Genomic DNA, 26513 nt, shown 5'->3' with positions numbered 1-26513 from the left:
CTGAATAAGAAAAAAGAATAACAGTGATGAATAAGGCCTGAATCAATTACACAAAATGGACAGACTCTCAAGATTGCTAGGGACCTGACTAACCATCTGCTCTAGCCACCTGTACCCTTTTTTGCTACCCCTTCCAAGTAATCAGGTTCTCACAAACCCCTGCAGAGCCTTATGAATTCACCCATTCCGTAAATAAATGTGGGCACCCACTAAGCTTCAACATGTACCTTTATGCAAACAATCATATAATATGGGAGACAGGAAGTAATCACAGAAAAGAATGTTATTATGTGAGAGGGGTGTTAATAATAAAGCAAACCACCATGGTTGTTTGAGAGTGTGTTACAGGAATCTTAATGATGCTGGTTTGGAGGGTGGGAAGTGGAGCTTCTAACTACAAGTATCAGTGAATTGGCCAGGGGACTAGGGCAGCAAGTAGAGATTCCAGGTAGAAGGAATTTTATGTGCACAGTCCTGTTGTAAGAAAAAGCAAAATATTTCCCAGGGACTGAAAGGAGGTCAGTGTGACTGGAGCAATCAAAGTTAAGTGGAGCAAGATGAGGTTGGAAGACCATGGACCTCAGCACTTATTATGCTTTGGGTTCTATTTTTTTTTCTTTTTTTTTTTTTTTTGAGACACAGTCTCCCTCCGTCACCTAGGCTGGAGTTCAGTGGCGGGATCTTGGCTCACTGCAACCTCCGCCTCCTGGGTTCAGGTGATTCTCCTGTCTCAGCCTCCCAAGTAGCTGGGATTACAGGCATGCACCACCATGCCCAGTGAATTTTTGTATTTTTAGTAGAGGCAGAGTTTTACCATGTTGGCCAGGCTGGTCTTGAACTCCTGACCTCAAGTGATCTGACCACCTCTGCCTCTCAAATTTGGGTCCTGTTTTTCCAAGCAAAGAGGAAGACATTAAAAAGACAGGCAGCTGGCTGTGTTAAAATTTCAGACTTGCATTGTGTAAAGCTCACACTTTTCTGCAGGATGGCAGACAGATTGGAGGGGCCAGAATGGATGCAAGGAGACCAATTAGGAGGTGACTGTAGTCTTCCAGGGAAAAGATGATGAAGGGCAGATGGAGAGATGGAGATGGATCTGAAGGGTGAGGAAGAAATGCAGAGAGGGTGTGAAGAATGACTTCGTTGGACTTGCCCAGTTATGTATGGGGTGCCTGGTCTTAAAGATGGGAACTACTGAGAACCACTTGTCTGTGTTGCCCAGCCCATCTTTGAATTAACAACGAAATATCTTCCTGTGTTAAGTAGAAATATTTCATTTCCTATAAGTTCCATCACTAGGAGTACAGATAGATCGATTTTAATATCTCTCCCACAAGATAAATCCTCAATCATTGAAAAATAACTCTCATATATCCCTGGAGGCATCTCTTTTCCTGGTCAGTATTTTAGCTCTTTGACCATTTTTCATATGGAATGGTTTCAAGCTTCCTTACTGTCCTGGCTGCTCCCCTCTGAATGACTGCCATTTTGTCTATATCCTTCATGTTTAAAGAGTCTAATTTTTTTTTTTTTTTAGTGAAAGTACAGAGACTTGTTGCAAAGTGAAAAGTATACACTCAAGAAAGTGGAGTGCGGACATACTCAAGAGAGAATCATACAAGGGGGTTGGGGTTCCTATTTTCATCGTTTCTTTAACCGAGGGGTGGAATATTCATGAAGATTCCTGGAAAAAGGTAACAATTTCTCAGAACTGTGGTGTCACTCATTTTTACACCAAATATGGGTGGTCCCAGAACTGTCATGGTGCTGGTGGGTGTGTGATTTGTATGTTAATGAGTGTATAATGAGGTCCTAGGTGAAACCTAGGGCAAATCCAGCACCATGTTGGGTTCAGTTGGTCTTAGCCAGCTTGATCCACATGCTGTTTTTCAGGGTCTTATCAGCCCATGGCCTCTGCAGCTATTTCAAGTTTCCTTTTGCTAGTCATGTGAAACTGCTGCCTGGGATTTTCCTAATCTGTGACCACCCTGTATTATTCCTGTCTCATCCCCCAACTTAAAGATTTCCATCCCTTATCCTTAAGGCTTGATGTGGGAGGAAGTCAGTCTTCTGTATCTACTTCCTGCTGATTAAGGGCATTGGCTCTGCCAATGAGGGCATGGCAATCTCTGGCTGCCTGGTCTAAGGGTCCCAAGCGTGGGTCATCAGGAGAGTCTGAATCCAAGGCGGAAGACTCCAGTATTCTAAGGGAAGATTTGAACATTACAAAGTAAAACAAGACTAGCACCTCTCTAATTTTAGATACATCTAAGATTACAATCAGATAATCTAATTTAATAGCACTACTTAATAATACTATTAGATCCTTTTTAAAAGGAAAAATAACAATGGTTTATGGGTAAGTCATTGTAGAAGACACATAAGGGTTCTGGAAAAAGAAAAAACGAATGGAGAGGAGGCAACTCTAGGCAGCAGTTGGTATCCTGCTGGCTTTAAATCTGTAGGGAATAGGGCTGGTGGCCTCCCTCTCTGGTGAAAATTCTGGCCACTGAGGTCCAACAGGTTAATAGCCTCACACTACCCAAATTTGGGCAAAACTTCAGGAAAGATAGTGGGAATAGAATGCTGTGTTTTTGGTGCAAGAGTTGACTGACTTGTTGGGGGGAGTGGGTTCATAAAAGCAGGACCCTGGGCTGTTAGAGGCTAATCCTCAGGGCTAATCTGATTCATGAGTATCTCCCCTAATGCTCACTCAAGGACTCAGTGAAGAACATGCACCAAAACTTGGGTTCCTACAGCCAGGCCATGCAAAGTGTAGGCTTAGGGAGACTCATTTCCCCCTGCATAGATGCAAGGGGTCAGAGGGTAGAGGGTGGTTCTGTCTTTGCTGCCTTGCAGCCAGGTCAGCTTTGAGGGAAACCCAGAAAGGGAAGTTCTAACTGGGCTCCCACAGGAAACAGGGTTGGGGCAGGATAGACGGGTTGACAGTAGGAACACGTGGCTCTCCTGGCTCCACAATGAAATTCTCACTTCAAAGAGTGGACTTTTGTCTGGTTTCATTTTGCCTACTTCCCTCACACTTCCTTAAAGGTCTTGTGTTTCTAGTTTACTGGAAGAATGCGGAGATCAGAGGTAAATTTGTGTAATAAATCTGAACAGAACAGAAACAAAGTCCAGGATGGAGGGAATGTGAAAACTGCCAAGGAAAGGTCTTTTGTATTATTAGTTCATAAGATTAATGCTAACTAATATGTAATATATATATATGTTATGTATTAATTAACAAAATCAAATAATTATGTTACTAACTAAATTATATATATATATATATATATGTTCCCTTTCTTCAACTTAAAGAATCAGAGTAGATAAATTTGCCTCTGTTTGATGACCAGAGATAGGTCTTTGCAAGTTAGGTTGGGGCCAGTTGAATTGTCTGATTCAGTGTGACCCTTAGCACTAACAGAAGCCACTTTAATCCCAAATTCTACAAGTAGAAGCACCGGAAAACCTTGCCAAGTGCAGAACCCCTTATTTAAACACACACACACACACACACACGCGCGCGCACACACACACACACACACACCTGGCAGTAGGCTTTGGATTTCCCAGCACCTTTTTTTTCTTAGTTTTTAAGACTGCAATTCTCACCTAGATACTGGTACTAATGCAGAATAGGTATTCCATAAACATTTGTTCAAACAATAAATACACTAAGGTGATTTCCACGTATACTTTGTGAATTTGAAATTGATGCAATTACTTAAATTAAAAAATGGGTCTTCAGTTACAAGCACTCTACAATCTAATTACGTGAATACATTGCTAAGTGCTATTTTATTACCTATGTAGACAGAAGAATAATGTTCTCATAGGGGAAAAATTTTTTTCCCCTTCAATGTTAAGATTTTGCTAAAACTGTCCAGTCTCCTAGAGAAAAAGACTGATTATAGTTGGGCAACAGCAATGGTTTTCCTTCATCAAAGGTGGATGTTAACTCTTGGAAAGAGCACGCTAACATTCTTCCCAAAGCAGAAAGTTTTTTAACTTGGATTTCTACTAAGATAATAGATCATCTCATTCTCCAGGGAGTAGCTTACTGACCTATACATTGTTGTGGTAGTACCTGCCTGTGTTGGCATTACTGTAGACATACTGACTAAAGTGTGTTGGTAAAAATATAATTTATATCTAGCTTAAAGATTTAATAATCTAAAATGAATTTCCCAATGAGTAACAGATATCAGATATAAAAGAATATCAGGGCCGGGCACGGTGGCTTACGCCTGTAATCCCAGCACTTTGGGAGGCCAAGGCGGGCAGATCACAAGATCAGGAGTTCGAGACAAGCCTGGCCAACACTGTGAAACCCCGTCTCTACTAAAAATACAAAAATTAGCTGGGCGTGGTGGTGGGCTCCTGTAATCCAGCTACTCGGGAGGCTGAGGCAGGAGAATCGCTTGAACCCAGGAGGTGGAGTTTGCAGTGAGCTGAGATCGCATCACTCCACTCCAGCCTGGGCAACAGAGCGAGACTCCGTCTCAAAAAACAAACAAACAAAAAAACAACAAAAAAGTATCAGAAGTATGAAAACATCCAACTGATGCACTGATGGCATTAAAACTAAATGGAATCATTAAAGTCCTTCACACAAAAGGTGCTTGGCTCTCAGCTTTATTCCTCGCAGCTGTAGGTTGTAGACTTTTAAATATGCATCTTCAAGGACTGCTTTAAGATATATAACTGATGGTACCTATGAGTCCTGCAGATAACAGGTTTGCTTTTGTTTTCTTCTTTAGAGTTTAGGGGTTTTTGTCTTGTTTCTACAAAAATACTTTAAAAATTATTCTTATGATATTTAGGCTTTAGTGTTTAGTTGATGACGCTTTTCTAAACTGATTGGCTTGTAAGTATTTAAAATTTTTCTTTAAATCAGCTGTCAAGAGGCAATTAGGTGTCTGCATTGAATAAGTACCACTGGACACCTGTTAAATTTTGCTTGTAGATGACATATAAGATTTTTTGTTTATTTATTTATTTGGTTAGTTATTTTGAGACACAGTCTAGCTCTGTCACTCAGGCCAGAGTGCAATCTTGGCTCACTGCAATCTCCACTTTCCAGGTTCAAGCCATCTTCCCATCTCAGCCTCCCAAACAGCTGGGACTAGAGGCATGCACCACCACAGCTGGTTAATTTTTGTATTTTTGTAGAGACAGGGTTTTACCATGTCACCCTGGCTGGTCTTGAACTCGTGAGCTCAAGTGATCTGGCCACCTTGGCTTCCCAAAGAGCTGGGACTACAGGCATAAGCCACCATGCCTGGCCCCAGGTTTGTTTTTTTTTTTTTTTTTTAAATTCTTTGCTTTCAGCTTGGCCCTCTCTCTTCTTTTAATACTTGTAATCTTATCTTAGTCATTTTTTAAAATAGAAAAGAGCAAACAGTCATTTTCTTAAGTTTAGAAATCCTTATTTTATAAGAAAACTGGCCTAGCTAATCTAAATTGCACATTTCAGAAATATGGTACATGTGCTGTCATGCTTTTTTTTTTCTTTGCCTATTTTTACATAAATAATTAGCCAAACTTTAGAACCTACTCTAAAAATTCTAGAAAGAGCTTCGAGATGTTCCATCAGAAATGTGACAAGTCTCCTATATTTGTTCTGATCGTCTATGTCCTCTAGTACATGTTTGTAGCAAAGTAAAATACAGTATTTTAAAAACCTGGCACATTACTTGTTAATTCTTTAATTAGATTTATGTAATTTTCATGGTTATTATTAATAGCATTTATTTTCCTCGTTTTAACTGGTTGTTGGTGATACATTGGAAGGCAATTGATTTCATATTTATTTTATATCTCCAGCCTTACTAAATGATCTTATTGGATGTTAAATTTTTCAGCTGATTCTTTTAAATTTTTATTTTAATTTTTAATTTTTGTCACCAATAAATTGAAATCACAATGCGTACATTTTTAAAAAATGTAATCTGCAAATTATAATTTTCTCATTTCTTTTCCTATATTTATTCATTTCATTTCTTATTCTGGTGTTTCCAAACTAGCTAGATCTATAGGAAATATCGTATAATAGTATGGAGAAATCCTTGACTTCCAATATACAGAGAACTCTTATGTTTCATGAAACTCAGGTATATAATTGCTATTTTGTTTTGATAGACATACTGTACCACTAAAGCTTCCTTTTATTTCTAGCTTATTAAGAGGTTAGTATAGTATTATCACGTCCTTTTCATATTTGATATGGTAGAGTAAATGAGATTAATTAATTTACGTATTATGAACGATCCTTGCATTCCTGAATTAAACCCTATTGGGTCATAGTATATTAATCTTAAAAGTTACTTTTCTATTCAGTCTGATGTGTCTTTTTAAAGTTGTCTTTACCAAAAACAAAACAAAACATTCCTCACTGTTTTTCAGTACTCCTTTAAATAAAGGACTCTAAAGAATTAATACTAGGCTTTTTGGTTAGGGATTCTCTTTGAACAGGGTTCTTATATGTAGTTAAGAGGATTTTCAATTCAGTATTATTATTGCAGTCAGGACCAAAATAATTTTCAAATGCTTTAATATAAATCTATACTTGGTTTGTACTTCTTCATACCTATAATTACTAATAAACTATGATCACTAATTTGTAATTTTCTAAGGCTTCAGCATCTTACATGAGATAATAACCAATTCTTTAATATAAATAAATCTTTTTTTGTGAGGTAGATGAAATATATGCAGAGAGATTTACAACATATTTTGGGCATAGAGTTACTTTTTGTAGAAAGGAACTCCAACTACAATAAATGAGAAATGTTCACGAAAGTAACTTAGAGGTTTATAAATGTTTCAAGTTGTTCTTGTGTATTTAAAAAAATAAAAATTCTGATCATAGTCCACATATTTTTGAAACAAGTTTATTATTTTTTAAATCTGAGAATGTTACTTGTATTATCAAATACTGGATTTTAAATCAAAGTATTTCATTTACAATGATTGAAATGATGTTTTAAATCTAAAATTGAATAATCATTTTAAAGATCAGGTAGAAGTACATTCACTTTATGGTTCTTAGAGATTAGCAACATCAGTCTCCTTAGAACCAGGAATTATTTGCTACTACAACTGCATATTAAGACAAGTCTATGATGACTTGATGGGGGAGGGGTCTTTGGATCAATATTGTCTTTAATAAAAATTCTTATAAAAGAGTATTTGCATATATTCCTCAACTGAAGACTTTTTCTACAAGTAAAGGTAACTGGGAAAAGTTCCAAAGCAATTTTTTAAAAAAAGATTAAACATTTTAAAATCTTTAAATTGTTAGGGAGACAGGGTCTTACTATGTTGCCCAGGCTAGACTTGAACTCCTAGGCTCAAGTGATCCTCCGGCATAGTTGGACTACAGGTAGATGCCACCATGCCTGGCTAGAAGGGGAGAAGTTCTCTGATTTTGTGAGTTTTCTTATTCTTTCTTTCTTTTTCTTTTTCTTTTTTGAGGAGACAGGGTTTCACTCAGCTGTCCAGATTGGACTGTAGTGGTATGATCATGGCTTGCTGCAGCCTTGACCTCCTGAACCCAAGCAATCCTCCCTCCTTAGCCTTCTGAGTGGCTGTGACTACAAGTGTTCCTCACCACACCTGGCTAATTTTTAAACTGTTTTTGTAGAGATAGGGGTTTTGCTGTGTTGCCTAGGCTGGTCTCAAACTCCTGGGCTCAAGCAATCCTCCCTCAAGTGCTGGGATTACAGGTGTGAGCCACTGCTCCTAACTTGTTTTATTTTGCTATCGACAGTTTGGGCTAGGTTATATGACCCTCACCCCCAAAATTAACTGAGCATTTATTGTGTTCTTGGTAGTGTTTTTAGCACTTTACTCATATTCTCTCAGCTCTCTTGGTTGGTTATCCCCATTTTCAGATAAGGACTATACACACAGAGAGGTTAAGAAACTTGGCCAAGGTCACACAAGCTAGTATGTGACAGAGCCAGGATTTGAACCCAGTTGGACTCTTGAGACTATACCTTTTGTTGTCGTTGTTATTGCCCAGGCTGACATCAAACTCCTGGGCTCAAGTGATGCTGCTGCCTCAGCCTCCTGAGTAGCTGGGACTATAGATGCATGCCACCATGCTTGGCAAAGTGATTTTTAAAGAAAACACACACACACACACACACACACACACACACACACACACACACACACACACTCTTACTAGAACTATTTGATGAATGCAATTTTAAATTCCCATCATTTACATTTGAAAAGGAAATGGCAATAGCCTCCTGTTACCATGCTGTTTTCCTACAAAATTGCTGGTTTGACATGGAGGTCTTTGGGAGACATAGGAACCAATATAAACATCTATTCCCAAAGACGATTTACCTCAGGGGATACTTTAACCTTTAGGATAAAAAAAAAAAATCTTTCATCTTGTTTATCATATTTTAAACAAATTTCCCTCTCTCATATTTCATTGGGTTATTTAAAATCACTTCAGGGAAATTTAAGTCAACGACAGCATTTTTCCATTGGAGATGGGGTGGAGAGAGACACGGTGTTACATTATAATTATCATAGCTCTAGTATTTTCTTTCCTAATTAGGTATTATCACATTCTGAACATTTTATCTGTCAAATCCATTCATGGGTTGTTGGCCCTGGACCTAGGCGCCACAGGCAGTTTTCAGAAAATAACACAAACATATTAAATACTTCACTCACCTGGATGCATTCCCATTTTCTTTTCTTTTTTGAGATGCAGTCTCGCTCTGTTGCCCAGACTGGAGGGCAGTGGCGTGATCTTGGCTCACTGCAACCTCCGCCTCCCAGGTTCAAGCAATTCTCTGCCTCAGCCTCCCAAGTAGCTGGGATTATAGGTGCACACCACCACACCCAGCTAATTTTTTGTATTTTTAGTAGAGACGGGGTTTCACCATCTTGGCCAGGCTGGTCTTGAACTCCTAACCTCATGATCCACCTGCCTCGGCCTCCCAAAGTGCCAGGACAAGCGTGAGCCACCACGCCCGGCCTACCCCATTCCCATTTTCTAAGTCTGCCCTTTCTTGTACGTACCTTTATTTCCTTAAACATGAAGACACCCCACATTGCAGCTATAAATCCTGGACCCTTAAATAAAAATATAAATTTTAATTAAATTGGATATTTACCTATGACTAGATTCTATATAAATATAGTAAGTTAGAGACAGTATAAACACATTTTCAGGGAAAACTACCCATAATATCAACCCTAACTCCACACTAAGCTAAACTTTAGGTGATATTAAGTAAAAAAATGAAGACTTTTTTTCATTTTCTTTTCCTCATGGTCTTCATTTTTATTATTTTGATGATGCTATAATATTTTGTGCCACATAATACTTTAATATATTTGACATAAATTATTTTTATAAGCACATAGCTTATTTTTTCCATTGGCCTAGTTCCTTAGGATACTAGAAATGGGATTAATAAGAAAAAGTGTGCACAAGCTTCTAACTTTCTTTGGCATGAGACAATCTTGTAACTGAAGAAATTTTGGCATATTCTTTTTGGCCTAACAAATAATGTACATGTGGAAGTAGCTCGTGCTTTAAAAATTTTTTTAACTGATATTACTACAGAACAATCAAGTCTGGCTAACATTAAACACCAATGAATGCTAAAAAAAAGGTTTATGGGAAGATTAAAATAAACGTGTAAGGAAAAACAATAGGGGTTTCTGGGCAGGAGACAAAGAAAAGAATGAAATAATACAGGACAGAGGAAATGAGAAGAAACAGGTGAAAAAAAGGAATGGTTCTGCAATTTATAAACTTTAAGCTATTCAAGTTTGGTGGTAATTCTTCTTAGCTGAGAAGGAAGAAAATTGGTATGCGGGCTAAGTGTGGTCTTTGTGGAGAAGGTGTATTGTATCAGCATTTTTATGATTGCTCTTCAAACTCCGAGAAACTCTGGAAGAGTTTCAAATAGATTCCAAAATGTTTTTCCCCTACCACTACTCCAACTGTCAAAAGGACTGAGTCAATGAAGTTTGATTCCACTCTTGGTATGTAAGTGAAACAGAAAAAATACACTCCTCTCTGTTTATCAGTATCTGGAAAGTCAACATCAAAAGAGCCAGAGAAATAGGTCAAAGGAACTGCCTTTTATCAATGATGTAAGTTCCTAAGCCTCAAAATCCAAATCAAACAAGAAGCATATGGCTCTTTTAGGCAACCCACACTGACTTTCAACAGAATGAGAGGAAACAATAGAACAGAGGATACCATGTTAATGTTATGCTAATCACTCAAGAATTTTTAATCTGAAAATCCATTTCCCTTCAGAGAACATAGTACAGGACAATACCACAAGGTATCATTGACCTTTGAAGATTCTTGTCTGATTGTTTTCTAAATATGAGTTTAGGCATGGCCTAAGAGTTATCGTGGGTAGTGTGGTTATAGGAAGGGTGCTTTGGTAAAAGTAATGCAAGCATAGGTCAAAGTATGTACTGACTCTTTGATTCAGGCCAAGGAGAGCCAAATAGGAAGGACATCTTCATAGGAGATACAACAGTTTTGGTAATTTGGATTGTATATTTTCCTTTTGTGAACGAATGTAAGTTAGGTGTAAATCAGCCTTTGAAAACAAAGTGAACTCGCTCCTATCTTAGATTAAGCTGATTCCGTTTAGAATTATCAAGGAAGACATGGAGCAGAGGTAACAGCCCCTGCTAGGTGACTTTTTTCTTTCTTTCTTTCTTTCTTTCTTTCTTTCTTTCTTTTTTTTAGCTTTTTAATGGAATGTTATTTGCTAATAAACAAAGTGGATACTACTTTCAAGGAACTCAGTCTAGTTACCACTGGATATATAACTATGGGAATATGTATACCTGAGAAGAACAGCACTGCTGGGATATTTAAAATGTATTCTGATAAAATTGATTGACCATATTCATAATTGTTGAAACTAGGTGATAGGTTCGTTTGACATTTTAAGTTTAAAAAAGTTTTAAAAATCTAGCCCTACCAAAAAAATAAAATAATGAAGAATGTAAGATTGTTGAGGGTAGGGACTAAATCTTTTCTGTGTGTAGATAAGGTTGTCCTTGGATAAAGTGACTAAAATAAAACCAAGCAAGGGCCTGGTAGCAATAGGGACCTACTCCCTCACCAACTCCAAATACCTGTCCTTCCCAGATAACAAGCACCAAGCACACAAGGTAAGAAAGTTACGCCTGGTGAGTGAGAAGGCTCTGCTTCCATTACAGTTTTTCAAGAATAATCTCTGTGATGGGCAGGTCGCCAAAAGCCACAGTGACCACTTTCACTGATCCTCTGCCCACACTCACCTACTTCAGTGGTTTATTTCCTTTGAATTAGGCTTTCATTTTGTCCTCAGTCTTTATTCTAACTCAAAACAAGAAACAATGGTAGAAAAACCAACTGTCTGTTTACTACAAAAGTTTTGTGAAGGATATTGTTTATTTGTTTTTCAATGTTCCCTTTAAGAGGTCCCATATTTATAAACTTTTATATAAGGAGAGAATAATAGTTATCAATAGCAAATTACAATGTCGCTAAAATTACATTAGATAAACCAATCAAACCAAAAACTGCAAGGATATTAAAGATTAAGGAGTAACAGCCCTGCTAAAATGAGGTGAGAAATGTTCCTTAGCAATCAAGCACATGAAGATTCAAGAGGGTCAGTTTATCTATCTGAATCCATTAATTGTATTCCTAAAAAATCAAACTCCATGACAGTCTTTAGCGATGCCCTAAGAGTGCTTCAGAAAAATTGGGTTTACATTTATAAAATGAAGATTAGGAAAAACAGTTCAGCTACTTACAGCAGTGATTATTGGAAAACTGACCACAGCACTCAGAGAGTGATTTGCTATGAACCAACAGCAGGTAGCTATAGCCCAAAGTACTCCTGACAGGAATCCTGAAATACAAAGACAACGCACATTTGCAGACCATGTTCCTCTCCTGAAGAACTCACACTGAGCTACAACAGGAATATCAAAGTGCACATATAAATGCATTCCAATCAATGTTGTTGGCCAACATGGAATTTTGAGCTGTGTTTTATTGTTATTTCAGAGCCAAGTAATTTCTCTACTCTTGCCTGCTATGGGTAGAGTGATCAATGCTTTCACATTATCAGCATTAAAGTACCCATAGTAGTAAAAGAGGTAGAGACTGGGTGATGAAAAGGGGACTAGGGGACATACTGAACCCGAACATTCTCTGCAAATACCATTTACCATAAACCATAGATATTAATAAAGTGGATCAGAGTGATGCTACGGCTAAGAAAAAAAAAAAAAACACCTGTAGTATTTAAGTAAAAATACCAGCTAAAACTTTCACAGTACTTTAGCTAGGCATTCAGTATTCTAGCATTTTCTACACGGTGGCATTCTTTAGCATAAATCTGTTAGGCATTCAGAACAAGTCTCTGACTTATGCTTTATTTTTGCCTTTAAAAAATTTTACTTGTGACCTACATTCCAAATTGAATCATAATAAACTCCTAAATGATATTTTTAAAAAAGATCAATGCCTAATGAATGAAGTCCAAAAGCATGTATGTTTAACATATGTCTTTTTTGAAGTCATCACGATCTCTTCTTACATTTTGTAGAAACTGTTTTCCCAAGTTACTGCATATTCCTATTTGTTGATATGTGAACCTTTAGATAGTGAAAAAGAAATAGTAAAGAATGATGATCAATACAGAAGATGTTTGGCACAGGAAAATATCTTATTAGTAGATTTATTGTTTAAGTTTTAGGTTCTGTAATAATGGCCAACATTTCATATTCAGTTTCAAGGATTTAAAATACTTCATATTTGGTGGTGAACTGGGCAAAAGTAATTAGGGGGAATGAACATGCACACACACACACACACACACAACACACACACACACCACATATACACACAGAGGATGGCTTTGTTTCCAGAAGAAACTTATTCAAGTTAAATGAGTTGTAGATGACACTTTCATATAGTAAGAAGATCTGTAGTACATATTCTTACCTGGTAGGACTGCTTCAGGATATAGTTTAGGACTATTTTTCATGGCTATGCAGTAGGCCAGAAAGTAGACAGTACTTGTAAGAAAGATGCCACTGAAGTGCGCAAAAACATAGTCTAAATCTGAAAATAGAGATTAAAAACTCTCAAACACCATTTTAATCATTCCAGATATATTTAGATTTCTGAAAATAAACTCACCAGAATTAACCTTAAAGGCAAATAAACCATTAATTAGGCAGAGTGCAGTGGCTCACACCTGTAATCCTAGCACTTTGGGAGGCGGAGCCAGGTGGATCACGAGGTCAGGAGATCGAGACTGTCCTGGCTAACGCGGTGAAACCCTGCCTTTACTAAAAATACAAAAAATTAGCCAGGTGTGGTGGCAGGCGCCTGCAGTCCCAGCTACCTGGGAGGCTGAGGCAGGAGAATGGTGTGAACCTGGGAGGCGGAGCTTGAAGTGAGCAGAGATCATGCCACTGCACTCCAGCCTGGGCGACAGAGCCAGACTCTGTCTCAAAAAAAAAAAAAAAAAAAAAAAAAAAACCATTAATTATATTTAATCATCCTAGTTTTCTACATGCTGTTCATATAGAATTTTAATTAATATATTTAAAATCTAGATACATTAAGTAGTAAATTAGTTACTATAATCAAAACTAAAGGCTAGTTTTTATGATCATCTGGTAAAGCTAAATAAGAAACAATGAATTATGTAACTATGATGTTAATACCTCCCTTTTAAAAATAGGCACTCAGGCCTAATTTTACTAATGACAATAGCAATTATAGCAAATCCTCAGGTTGATCACAGTGAGAATGTGAATGAAAAAAATTGGGGGTGCTAATTTTATAGGATCCATTGATCAATCTGGAGACCAGCATCTCTGTTGCAGATGACAGCTGTACAGAAGGCTGTTCAGGAAGTTAATCCAGAGAGGGCTTTATTCAATTGTTGATTATAAAACGAAGTACATGGGGGAGTTAATATCACATGATGGTGGCCCAATCTCGGAAAAATCCCAACTCCACTGACTGTTTAAGCAGATGGGACTGTGGCCACACAGATGGGTGCACTACAGGTTCTTGGCTGGGAAAGCCATGTTGGACTCAATGTTTCTGTCCCCTAAAATTTTGACAAAGATGAGTGGCCATGTTTAGGAATAAAAGTTTGGCAGAGAGTTTGTCTGTTGCTCTAAGTCTTAAATCCTATTTCTGGATCATGTAAGGGCAATACATCTGTATATGGACCACCACAAAAGAAAGCAAAATACAGTGATTAAAAGCATGGACCACCTGGGTGCAAATCCTCATTTCAATACTCACTAACTTTGGGACTTGGACAAATCATCTCACGTCTCTGTCTTAATTTTCTCAATCGTAAAACAAAGAAAGGGTATTAGTTGCTATGAGAATTAACTGAGTATTTGTAAAATACTTAGGACAGAGCACATATTACATATGTGTTTTTAAATAAATGAAATAAAAATAATCCCCCCTAATTATTTTTGAATAAACTGGGATAAAGTGTTCCCATCACATTACATTCAGAGTTGTCACAAGCAAGATCCCTAAGAAGCCATTGTTCTCTTTGTGTGGAGATTGGTGAGGACACTGTTTATTATGTCCCTGTACCAAGAACATCTGTGCTCCTGAACAATTAGTTGTTTTTATCTTGTGCTCATTGAATCATGAGACTGATCTGATTTCCCTTGTGCCTACAAGGACTCTAAGAGCCAAATTTATGCCTCCTTTCTAGCAAGTATACAAATGTAGTATAAAGTTTTTAGATTCGTTTCTGGTTCCTTTTATATACCCACTCTTGTTTTTCTTTCTTTAGTGAGACCTTGTTTTAATTTATTCTATGTTATTCTATTTTTATTAATTTCTATCTTTTTGTAAAAATGCAAAAAAGTATTTGTATAAAATTTTAACAAAAGAAAGAAGTCAGTAAAAGGTTTGAGTAATATACATGGGGCTAACTATAAAAAGGAAGATGGAAATTATGGCATCTACTCAGTCTATCCATTCTGTTAAAGTTGAGTTCAAATCTCAACTTCTTTAACAATCTTTCCCTCATGACTTTTGCCCTCCAAATTCTCCTTTATCTGAACAGAGGTCACATTAATTTTCTGTGCCATCTGATTTAGAACTTTATTTTATGAATGATCTTATTCTCTTATCATTTCATGGTTGTAAGCCATGCTTCAACATAATTAGTAGATCCCCAAAGTAAACACTTTCATCTCCTTTTGAACCTGTACAAGGCTATTGCATATAGTATTGAGTTTACTCTTGGGAGATTAATTCTGTCAATGGAAACTGAGATATTAACAGGAAGCATTACATTGGGCCTTCCAGTGCATGACTCTGTACTTTAAAAATAATATCCTCTGACCAAGTAGGCTATACATTAACCTTTACCTCATTTTAAAGTACTATGTACTACACTTTAGCCTTTTTAAAAGAACAGAAGTATATATATTTTCCCAGAGATCATCTAACTGGAAAATAATTTCCAAATCTTACTGGAAAGTCAGAAACCATGTGTTGAGATCCAAGTAGTTGAAAAGAGTCCTGACTAGAGTTGGTTGCATTTGTATGTTAAAGATCATATGAAAATACTCAATCCTTTATTATTTTTGGTGTTCAATGCCTTTCTAATTCGCCACTTACAAGGACAAAGAAAGATCGAATCGACCCATCAATATTTACTATTATCACAATTCTTTTTATATTCATAAAAAGTAGATATTAATAAAGTAAGATAACTTTTTATTCTCACCATATTGGCTTGCCCCTGCATATATACTATCATTTCTTTTGCTGTGGTCCTTGATGTAGATGATTGGCACAAATGTAGATCCATAGAGTACTCCAGATATCACTGCAAGACTGCAGCCCCTTACAAAACAAATAAATCACTATTAATCTTGGCTCAAAGCAGTATTTCTGACAAACGCACAAATGGAATCATAAACATGCTTCAAAAGGCAAATCACAAACAAGCAAAAACCATCCATTTATCTCAAGCTCTGTGACTGGCGGAAGTCACAGAAATACCCTGCAGTATTAAAGTGGCATCAGGACTAGGAGGACAGCTTCAGTCCACCAGTGTCTAATTTTAGAAGTACATGATTTATAGAAATTAAAATGGATTATAATTATAAGTTGTCATTACATAGATGAGAATATTGCTACAGTTATATTGTACAGTCTACATAAATAAACTTGGCACTCTAATTAAATTGAGATATCTATATACTGACACCATGCTTTATGATTTTTTAAAAATTTTAACAGGCCATGCTATCCAGCACAGAACTAGGACAGACTAAGTACTAAATGCATTTTTGTTGAAAACAACTATTGAAATCCACAAACTTGCCTATGCCTTAGTTGACAATGCCATGGTCAAGAAGAAGTGCTGATTTAATTAAATAATCTGGGTATTTCAGACAAAACATTCCTTTTTATAAAAAAGAAAATGTTTCATTTTCAGCACTGGAGTCAGGCGGACTCCCCAGACTTGGGCCATATCTGCATGAAGCAAGCATTTCCAATGATTGTAGGGGGAGGTGATTCATATTTTGGAACAGTTCCTTGAAGTTAACACAAAGGACAATGACAGAAAACAGAAAACAGGCCAGGCGTGGTGGCTTTCGCCTATAATCCCAGCACTTTGCCACTGCACTCCAGCCCAGGCGACAGAGTGAGACCTTGTCTCTAAAAAAAACAAAAAAATCACACAAAAAACCCTTCCAAACAGAAAACAGTTGTAGGCAAAAACAATTCCCTCCAAAGCTTAAAAATTAAATCAGTCAATTTAAATAGTACTATAAGTAACATGAGCCTGTAGAAATTCACAAGACCACCTTGGCAACATGTTCTACTCATCCTGGAAATCCCTGTGTCACGTGAGGTCTGGACTTCATAGCCGTGGAGCGTCCCAAACGCAGACAAGACTAATAGACTAAGCCTAGCTAATTACAAGACAACTAACATATTTTTCTTTAAAAATATCTTAATGAAGGGGAGGCTTTGTGAAAAAAATTTTGAAAAAATTTTTTGTTTGAAAGGTTGGTTTTATTCTGACGCAAAACCAGCAACATATTTATTTCTTCCAAATGTTGTTTGTTATTCTTTCATTCATTCAAATTATTCAAATATTTATTGAGTATCTACTATGTGTCAGGTGCTGCTCTTTCCCCCGTAAACATAGCATATACACTATCAAAAAGACGGCTTTATATTCTTGAGTCAAAAGGTGTCACCACATGAAGTTTAAAGCAGCCATCAAATGTAAAATGCAAACTATATACTAGTGTGTATTTTCATATTTATTTGGAAGTCCAAAAAACAGAACAACCACAAAAAAAACACCCTAAAGTAGAGGGGCTGATGTTGAGCCCAACTCTCTGAGTTCTTATGGAGATAGAGGGAGTAGGACCCACACGGACACAGAATGTTCCACTATATTTGACAATGAATGTCTGGAATTATATAACTGTCTAAACACAGGAGTGTGGGGATTCCCAGAGCAGGGTGGGCATCCTGGGTGGTGCAGTGCTAGACAAGTTTATTGCCTAATCTGACTATGACTGCTGAGAGCAGGTTGGTCACATTACTACCTCTTTTACTTTAGCTACACAAGTCATGCAAAATTAGGTTGCTTTTATTATCTACTTATCATTTGGAGATAAATGCAATGATTTAGTAATTACTCAAAGCAGTTGAGCTCAAGGGCATCTGTACCTAAAATTCAGCTGGGGACAAAAAAACCTCGCCGCATGGAGATAGAAGTCAAAGCTTGCATTACTATTTTCTTCTTGAACTCAGATGAACATTACTTCATGCTGGTAATCCCTGCTTTAACCAAATATGAAACAGAGTAATAGAGCAAAGAAGTAACCTCTCCTTACACTATGCGGTGGTGTACTGTAGAAAGTTTATCCACCCAGGAACAGGGGTCTTGGGTTGTGTTGATCACCTATTGAAAACATTGGCCCAAATTAAAACAAAAGAACATTCAATTGATAATCACACTGGTGACAATATTTCTAGTGCTTTTCTCTTCTCTTTCAAACATGTTTTAAAATATAATAAACATGTCACCTATGCATTCTGATATCTCTAAACTCAACTGTTTCTAATTGTTTCCTCTTTCATTTAGGATGACTTGGCAGTTGGCAAGTCTTCCATTTCAAATTCTCACATTTAATATGTGGCTATTGTGATACACCTATAAAAACTAATAAAACTTATTATCTCATGTTTCATTTGCATATTTTAATGGTCTGCATAATCTGTAAGGAAATTAGACTCTCCTCCTATGGAATGCTTAAGATCAATGAGCATTTCTTATACTGATTTGTTTTTTTTTACTAAATTAGTTAATAAAACATTCCAAGCCATGTTTCAATATTAGGCTGATATTCTAAGTCAGGAAAAATTATGAGCAAATTCATATTTCTACTATGGAATTACAGTACCCCTCCCTTATCTGTACTTTCACTTTCTGTGGTTTAAGTTACCCACTGTCAACAGTAGTCCAAAGATATTAAATGAAAAATTCTGGAAATGAATAATTCATAAGTTTTCAATTTCACACTGTTCTGAATAGTGTGATGAAACCCTGCATCGTCCTTCTCCATCTCACCTGGAATGTGAATGATCCCTATGTCCAGCCTATTCATATCGTATACACTGCCTGCCCCCAAGTCACTTAGTAGCTGTCTTAGTGATCAGATACAAAGACATACTATATATAGGTTTGGTACTATCTGTGGTTTCAGGCATTCCTTGGGTGTCTTGGAACATATCCCCTGTGGATAAGGGGGGTATATTATAATACTATAGCCGAAGTGTTTTTTTGGTTTTTTTTTTGAGATGGAGTTTCATTCTTGTTGCCCAGGCTGGAGTGCAGTGGTGTGATCTTGATTCACTGCAACCTCCTCCTCCCAGGTTCAAGTGATTCTCCTGCCTCAGCCTCCCAAGTAGCTGGGATTACAGGTGTGTGCCACCACACCCAGCTCTTTTTTTTTTTTTTTTTGTATTCTTAGTAGAGATAGAGTTTCACCATGTTGGACAGGCTGATCTTGAACTCCTGACCTCAGGTGATCTGCCCACCTTGACCTCCCACAGTGCTGGGATTACGGGCATGAGCCATCACGCCTGGCCAACTGAAGTGTTCTTGATGTTATAATCCTATTATTTTTGTAAGAGACAAGAAAGTAGATTTGAATTCTTTGTCATGTGCTAAGTCAAGTTTTCCTTTGGCAATAACAGTTTCTTTCATCATAAGGAGCTCATGATGCATGGTTCTGTACCCATCAATCATGCTGTTTATGGATCTTTAAACTTATTGCCTAGAAAAATCTCAGGCAGTTAGCCTACTGTGTATCTTTTACCAAGCTGCATTTATTTTATTATTTTGTTCCATTGTTTTGGAGGATGGTTGGGCAGGAGGTGTCTGGATCCCTGAAGCAGGCAAGGAACCCTTTCCCAAAGCCAACTCCTCCCTTCTCCCTGAAACATTTCCCTGATTAGAGATGCCTATGGATTAATAAACCTCTTCTCTTTACACTTAAGCTAATTACTATTCAACTTTAGTGTCAATTTAACTAACGTTTTAGTTGATAAAAGTTTTGATAGGGGAAGAAGGAAAGGAGAAAAGATTAATTTTGAAGTAAGGGGTAAATAAGCACCCTGCCAAGGGGCAATACCCCACTGGGGGTGAGGAGCGCTGGATTCAGAGGGCAGCTGGATAGCACTGGCCCAGGGCAGACAGGAGAGATTTCTTGAGATGAGAAGGATTAGGGCCTGGGTTCATGACAATGAGGCTTTGCCCTGAAGTCACTTTTGTATATGTAGCTACTGACACTTGCGCTTTATCAGGTCCCTTTTAAAAGTTGCTCCTATTTCATTCAGATTTACTATTCCAGACTGATTTAGATTCTTCAAGATCAAAACAGTGACTCCTATCATATTTTCTGTTTTTCACTTCGGGTAGAATGGGATACCAGTTCCTATTCTCATAGGACTTCACTTACCTTTCTTGGCCTCCTATGGTCTATTCTCCCCTGGACCAACTTCAAAACCTCCTTCCTCTGCCTTTCTAAAGTTATTTTCACATTCCTCTACAGTATTTAGGGTTCCTCTATTGTAGGAATCTTTAAATCATTACAAAAATGGGGTTATATATATATCACCTAGTAGAGATCTGTTAATCAAAATAAATAAACCCGTGTGCTTGCTGAGAAGCTCAACTGCAGAAATATTGATTGATTGCTACATAGACCTACCCATAATAAATAAGCTAAGATATTTTACATAGCCAGGAGTGATGAGCAAACACCACTTTTTCATCTGTGTTTAAAATTTATGTATTATCCATTTATCTTAATTTTATGTTTCAAATCAAGTTGTCTCTCATACTATACTCACATGCTCTGTTATTAATGGAGTGGTATCCATGGAACACGTGTTATTTGGTATTTCACTTTTGATGAACAAAAATATGAAAGCACTGTAAGGAAAATAAATTTTAGTGATATTTATCATAATACTGGTTTATATCAAGCTGCTTGATTTTTAAGAAAAAAACACACACCTTAAATAATCGGATCCTAATCATACAATGATTACTTTCAAATTGCCCCTTCAGTGGTCCTGCCGTTTTGCCAGAACTCCTATTCTCTTAGATGTTTCTCATTTTCCTTAATTACAACAGGCTAAAGGCTAAACTCATAAGCTTTCCTTCTACATCAGATCTTTCCCTTAACTTTGAAATCACATTGTAAAAGAAACACAAATGAAAACTACATTGAAATAATATTTCTTAGCTATTATATTGACCAACTTCAAAAGTTGAACATCCTCAGTTGGACAAATGCTAGGGGACAGATACTCTCAGATACTGCTGATAGAAGTGCAGAACTGTATAACTCACACAGAGGAGAATCTGGGGTGATCTACTGAGGCCACCGGTGTGTCCACTTCTGACCTTACCAATCCTGCCGGAGGCCCACTCACACAGGTACACTCAAACTCAGGTGAGGTGGCCTACATGGTCATGCAATGGAATACTATGCAGCTGTAAAAATGGAATAATGATGATCTCTATGCTCTGATATGGGAAGATCTCCAGGATATAGTTTAAGAGATAAAAACATACATTTAAGTCTAGTGACATTTTTCCCTTTAACGTCTCTCTCATAATACACTATTGATGTCCTGTATCTTTGCAACAAATGCCTCACTTACTCTTGGCTTTTAAGCCAGGCAAATTTGTTAAAATGTGTCAAAAGATTAAATTAACTTGAGAAAATGAACAACGTTGGGATACTTTTAACATCTCTTTTGAAATACTTTTAAAATACATTTGCATGGTTCAACATTTCAAACAAAATAAGAAGCTTTCAAAGCATATATGACACTGAAATAGGGTAGGTAGCTAGGTACAGAACAGTGTCTATCATATGCTGTCTTTTGTGTAAAAATTAAAATGCTCTAGTTAGGTTTCTTTGTTCAATCTCTTACTTGCTTTAAAACATGAATAGTTTCATATTCCTTTCCATATGAGATTTAACTTTCCTTTTTGATTTTTATGGCTCTCTGCATTATGTTCCATCCAACCTATCTCAACATAAATCCTCATATTGGCTTCTATGCCTGACCACTCCCTGCTCCAAGCTGTCTACCAACCCCCCTCCCCAATTTTTCACAGCGACTTGCACTTGCTTCTCTTTCTTCCCTAGCTGGACACCCTAGATACTCTTTGTCCTGTCCAAACTAAAGAAGAGTTGAAGTGTTGAATGTGGTTTAAAAAAAAACTTCCCCTTGGGCCAGTCCTTACTGAATCTTCCTCTTTGAATCCCCACAACACTAAGAATAGTTACCACACAATCTAGACCATTTGCCACAATGTAATCTTTTTTTCTCTAAAGATTTTCTAATTCAATAGAAGCCAATGTTGGGGTCAGAAAATGATACCCCAAATTACGGCACTTCGGCGTGCTGAGTACTTTGAACTATAGGAGATTGGAAGGCCTCAGAAGCAGCCTCAGAAGGAAAGTCTCTCTTTGATTTCCTCATGCCTTGATGGCTTCCACTCACCTTTCTCCCACAAAGCAGGCCACAGAAATTAGAATTCCTCTTCTCCAAGATGAGTTATGGACACTAGAATCCCTCTTCCTCAACACCAGCCATGAAACCTAGATCAGTTACTCCAACAACCCCCAACCCTCCACGTTCTGTGTAGGAGCTGGCTATAAAGAAATTCTCTGACCTACCTTGTCTAGATCATAAGACCCTCATTCCAGAGGGGTCCTGCTGTATATCAAAGAAGAAGAAATACTATACAAAGAGACCAAGAAGAATCCGAACAGGCGGGTTTTGCTATGTTTCTCCCCTCAGTCTATTACCATTAGATCATACCCTTTGTGTAATTACATTTCTACATGGCTGTCAAATCTTCAAATCTAAGCAGAAAAACAGATGTTTTTTCCCTAGGTCTTTGGGTCTTCAGGTTCCCATGTCATGCAGAACTTTGATTAAATTTGTTATGTTTTTGTCTTGTCAACCTGTCTTTTATTATAGGAGTGTCAGCCATGACCCTTATGATAGGGAAGAAAGTTATCACACCTTTCCACCCCTACAGTAGAAACCACATCTTATATCTCCTTCAGGGTCCTCAAGATATTTAACATGTAGTAAAATTGAATGCATAAAGCCTAATATATATGAGTTACATATATGTGTGTTTTATATATATTATATATATATTTACACACACATATTTGTGTAAATATGTATTTCTGTGTGTGCATATATATATATATATTTGTAAGGTTAATATTAGACATCAATTGGCATTTTGTTCTCAAAATTATACAACGAAAATCCTCTACTCTGTATAGACCTGTGTGTTTTTCTAATAAACAATACAGAATGATATGTTAGAAAATACTTGAAAGCTACAGATAGGATGGGTGGGACCAAGATGGCCAACTAGCAACAGCAGCAATCAGAGGCTCACATCAAAAAGAATGATAATTAGTGTGTGACTCCTTCACTGGCAACCAAGGTATCCAGATTCTCTCATCAGAACTGACTAGGTGGCTGACGTAATAACGGTCAGGAAGGAAAAGCAGTGTGGTCTAGTGGCCCACCTGAGAGCCACACAGGGCTGCAGGACCCCCACACCCCAGCCAAGGGAATTGGTGAGTGAGCATGCTACCCAGCTGGGGAAACCATGCTTTTTCCACAGAACTTGCAACCTACAGATTGGAAGATCCCACTTGCAAACCTACGCCACTGGGGCCTAGGGTCCCAACACTAGAGCCATGCAGATTCTCAACAGCCTCTCCGCTGGAATCTGCCTCAGCCTGCTGAGCTCCCGAAGGGAGGGGTGACCAGTACCACAGCTGTAGCTGCCTGCTGCCTAAGCCATCTGAGCTCCTTGGGGAAGGGGCAGCAGCCAGCACTGGGACTCATTACCATCTAACACGCTAAGCTCCCTGGGTGAGGGAAGGGTAGCATCCAGCTCTATAGCTCCAGGCCATGCTTTTCCACTGCCAGAGCCAGGGAGGCTGGAGAGCTTGATCCCCAAGAAGTGTTCCCTAAAGCCCAACACACTGTCTGTGGCAGAATGTGGCCAGAGCACCTCTTCAGGCCTGACCCTGACCCATCCTTTCTCACTGGGCGGGGCCTCCCTGCAGGAACTCCAACAACTCTAGCCTGAGTCTCAGGGACAGAACCCTAGCCTCCCTGGGCCTCCCTTAGTGGGAGGGTTGGCCATAGTCTCTGCAGACCAGCAGAGTTAGCCTTTCCTCCAGTAGTTCTGAGGAATCTGGATAGACCAGATAAATGGTTTTCCCCCCAGCGAAGCTCACCCCCTCCAAAAGGGACAGTCAAAGTGCTGCCTTAAATGGGTCCTGTTCCCCATGCCACCCAACTGGGTGAGATCCTCTAACAGGGGTTGTCAGGCACCCTGTGCAGGAATGATCCTACTGGCATCAGGTTGGTGCCTCTTGGGGTCCGAGATCCCAGATGAAGAAGAAGGCATCCATCTTTGCTGTTCTTCAGCCTCCTTGAGTGACATCTCTAAGCGCGGGAGCAAACCAGATGAATCGGCCCTGAAGTGTACCCCCAGCAAACCACAGCAGCCCTACAGAAGAGTGACCTTGAGAGAAGAGAGACAGACCTTTTCATATTGTTTTATACTCAGAAAAGGGAAGAGAAGCGAAACTAAAGGCAGGTAGCCCGGCGCCTAGGAACCAGACCCGAAACCAAGGAACCAGACCTGAAACCAGGCCTGGGCTTGCCTGACCTAAGCCTGGTAGTTAAAGATTGACCAATGGCCTAACCGGTTATGTTATCTATAGATTCCAGACATTGTATGGAAAGGCTCTGTAAAAATCCCTGTCCTGTTCTGTTTCGTTCTGATTACCGGTGCATGCAGCCCCCAGTCAACTACCCCCTGCTTGCTCAATCCATCACGACCCTCTCACGCGGACCCCTTTAGAGTTGTGAGCCCTTAAAAGGGACAGGAATTGCTCACTTGGGGAGCTTGGCTCTTAAGACAGGAGTCTTGCCCGATGCTCCTGGCCGAATAAACCACTTCCTTCTTTAACTCCATGTCTGAGGAGTTTTGTCTGTGGCTCCTCCTGCTACATTTCTTGGTTCCCTGACCGGGAAGCGAGGTGATTGGCAGATGGTCGATGCAGCTCCTTAGGCGGCTTAAGCCTGCCCTGTGGAACATCCCCGCGAGGGACTCCGACCAGCCCAAGCGACATGGATCCTGAGAGCGCTCCCGGGTAGGCATTTGCCCCGGTGGGATGCCTCACCAGAGCCGTATGTGGCAGGCCCCTGTGGAGGATCAACACAGTGGCTGAATACTGGGAAGGAACTGGTACTTGGAGTCCAGACATCTGAAACTTGGTAAGACTAGTCTTTGTAACTTGCCTACTCCATCCATTTGAGTGGAAGCGTGGCCTGATCACCCATGGCGTGCCCTTATCGGCACTTTGGTTTAGTTTTGGTTTTGGTTTTGACTTGGTTTGAATTGCTTGACAGCACCAGTCTTGGGAACTTGCCCACTCCATTTGAGTGGAAGCGTGGCCTGATCACCCATGGCATGCCTTTATCAGCACTTTGATTTTGGTTTTGGTTTTGACTTGGTTTGATTACTTGACAGGACTGGTCTTGGGAACTTGCCTACTCCATTTGAGTGGAAGCGTGGCCTGATCACCCACGGTGTGCCTGTACTGGCACTTTGGTTTTTCTTTTTGACTTGACTTGGATTGCTTGATACTTTGGTTTTGGTTTTGACCTGGCTTGGATTTCTGGATACTCTGATTTTGGTTTTGATTTTGGTTTGGTGTAAACTGCAAAAGTGTGTGTGTGCCTTTTTACCCGTTCTTTGCTTTGTGGTGTGCATGTGGTGTGAGCATGGTGATTTGCCTCGAAGAAGCATGGGTCAGGCACAGATAAGCTGACCCTACTAGGAAATACATTGAAAAATTTCAAGAAAGGATTTAAAGGAGACTATGGAGTACTATAACACCAGGAAAACTTAAAACTTTGTGTAAAGTAGACCGGCCAGCATTGAAGGTAAGTTGGCCATCAGAAAGAAGCCTGGACAGGTCCCTTGTTTCAAGGGTATGGCCCAAGGTAACCTGTAAAGCCAGGGCACCCAGACCAGTTTCTGTACATAGACGTTTGGTTACTGGTTCTATACATAGACGCTTGGAGAGCTGGTTTTAGAGCTCTCCACAGTGGTTGAGAGAACTGCAGAATAAGCGAGAAGAGAGAGAGGAAGAGACAGAGGCAAAAGGAAAGTCAGAGAGAGACAAAGTCAAAGAGATAAAGAAAGAGAGAAAGAGAGAGATATATATAAGTAGTTAAGAAAAAAAACAGTGTACCTTATTCCTTTAAAAGCCAAAGTAAATTTAAAACCTATAATTGATAATTGAAAGTATTCTCTGTAACCCTATAATGCTCCAATACCACTTCATTGTCAGTGTAAACAATGGCGTATCCTGAAAGCACTGAGGCCTTCCTATCAAAAATCCTTAACCCAGTAACCCGTGGATGGCCCAAATGCATTCAGTCTGTAGTGGCAACTGCTTTGTTAACAGAAAAAAAATAAAACAAAAATAACTTTTAGAGGAAACCTCATCATGAGCACACCTCATTAGTTCAGTTCAGAAGTATCCTAAATCAAAAAAGCAAAAAAGCAGCTTACTAACTCAAAAATCTTAAGGTATGAGGCTATTCTGTTAGGAAAAAACAAAACAAAACCATCTATACCAATTCTAAATTAATTTGGACAAAACAAGGGTCTTATTAATAGCAAAGGATAATTAAAATCCCAAACTTACAAGGTTTTCAACAAAAGTAAAGTTTGCTAAAAGTTAACAGTGTAACATGTATTATACTAACTTCTATTCTTGTGGCCTTAGACAGCCTAGCCCACAGACATAAAAGAAGTTCGCTT

At 38.6% G+C, this 26513-nt stretch overlaps 1 protein-coding gene across 5 annotated transcripts in view; it reads right to left on the bottom strand.

Moving 5' to 3' along the window:
* The window catches only part of TMEM144 (transmembrane protein 144), a 45112-nt gene that overhangs the window by 1858 nt on the left and 16741 nt on the right, over positions 1 to 26513 (bottom strand). For 4 of the 5 annotated variants that reach the window (XM_003822546.5, XM_008976140.6, XM_034959324.3 and 1 more), the window contains 6 exons: positions 20459 to 20540; positions 17935 to 18002; positions 15798 to 15916; positions 13016 to 13135; positions 11818 to 11915; positions 9055 to 9108 (listed from right to left, as the gene is read on the bottom strand). In XM_003822546.5, the coding sequence (XP_003822594.1) occupies positions 9055 to 9108; positions 11818 to 11915; positions 13016 to 13135; positions 15798 to 15916; positions 17935 to 18002; positions 20459 to 20540 (541 nt within the window). Of the gene's footprint in view, positions 1 to 6; positions 1097 to 9054; positions 9109 to 11817; positions 11916 to 13015; positions 13136 to 15797; positions 15917 to 17934; positions 18003 to 20458; positions 20541 to 26513 lie in introns of those variants that run through there. The other variant, XM_034959325.3, reaches the window with a different exon arrangement.

The sequence above is a fragment of the Pan paniscus genome, chromosome 3, assembly GCF_029289425.2.
Source record: "Pan paniscus chromosome 3, NHGRI_mPanPan1-v2.0_pri, whole genome shotgun sequence".
Taxonomy (NCBI): domain Eukaryota; kingdom Metazoa; phylum Chordata; class Mammalia; order Primates; family Hominidae; genus Pan; species Pan paniscus.
The sequence above is the reverse complement of the archived record's forward strand: the minus strand, read 5'-3'. Positions and strand labels throughout refer to the sequence as shown.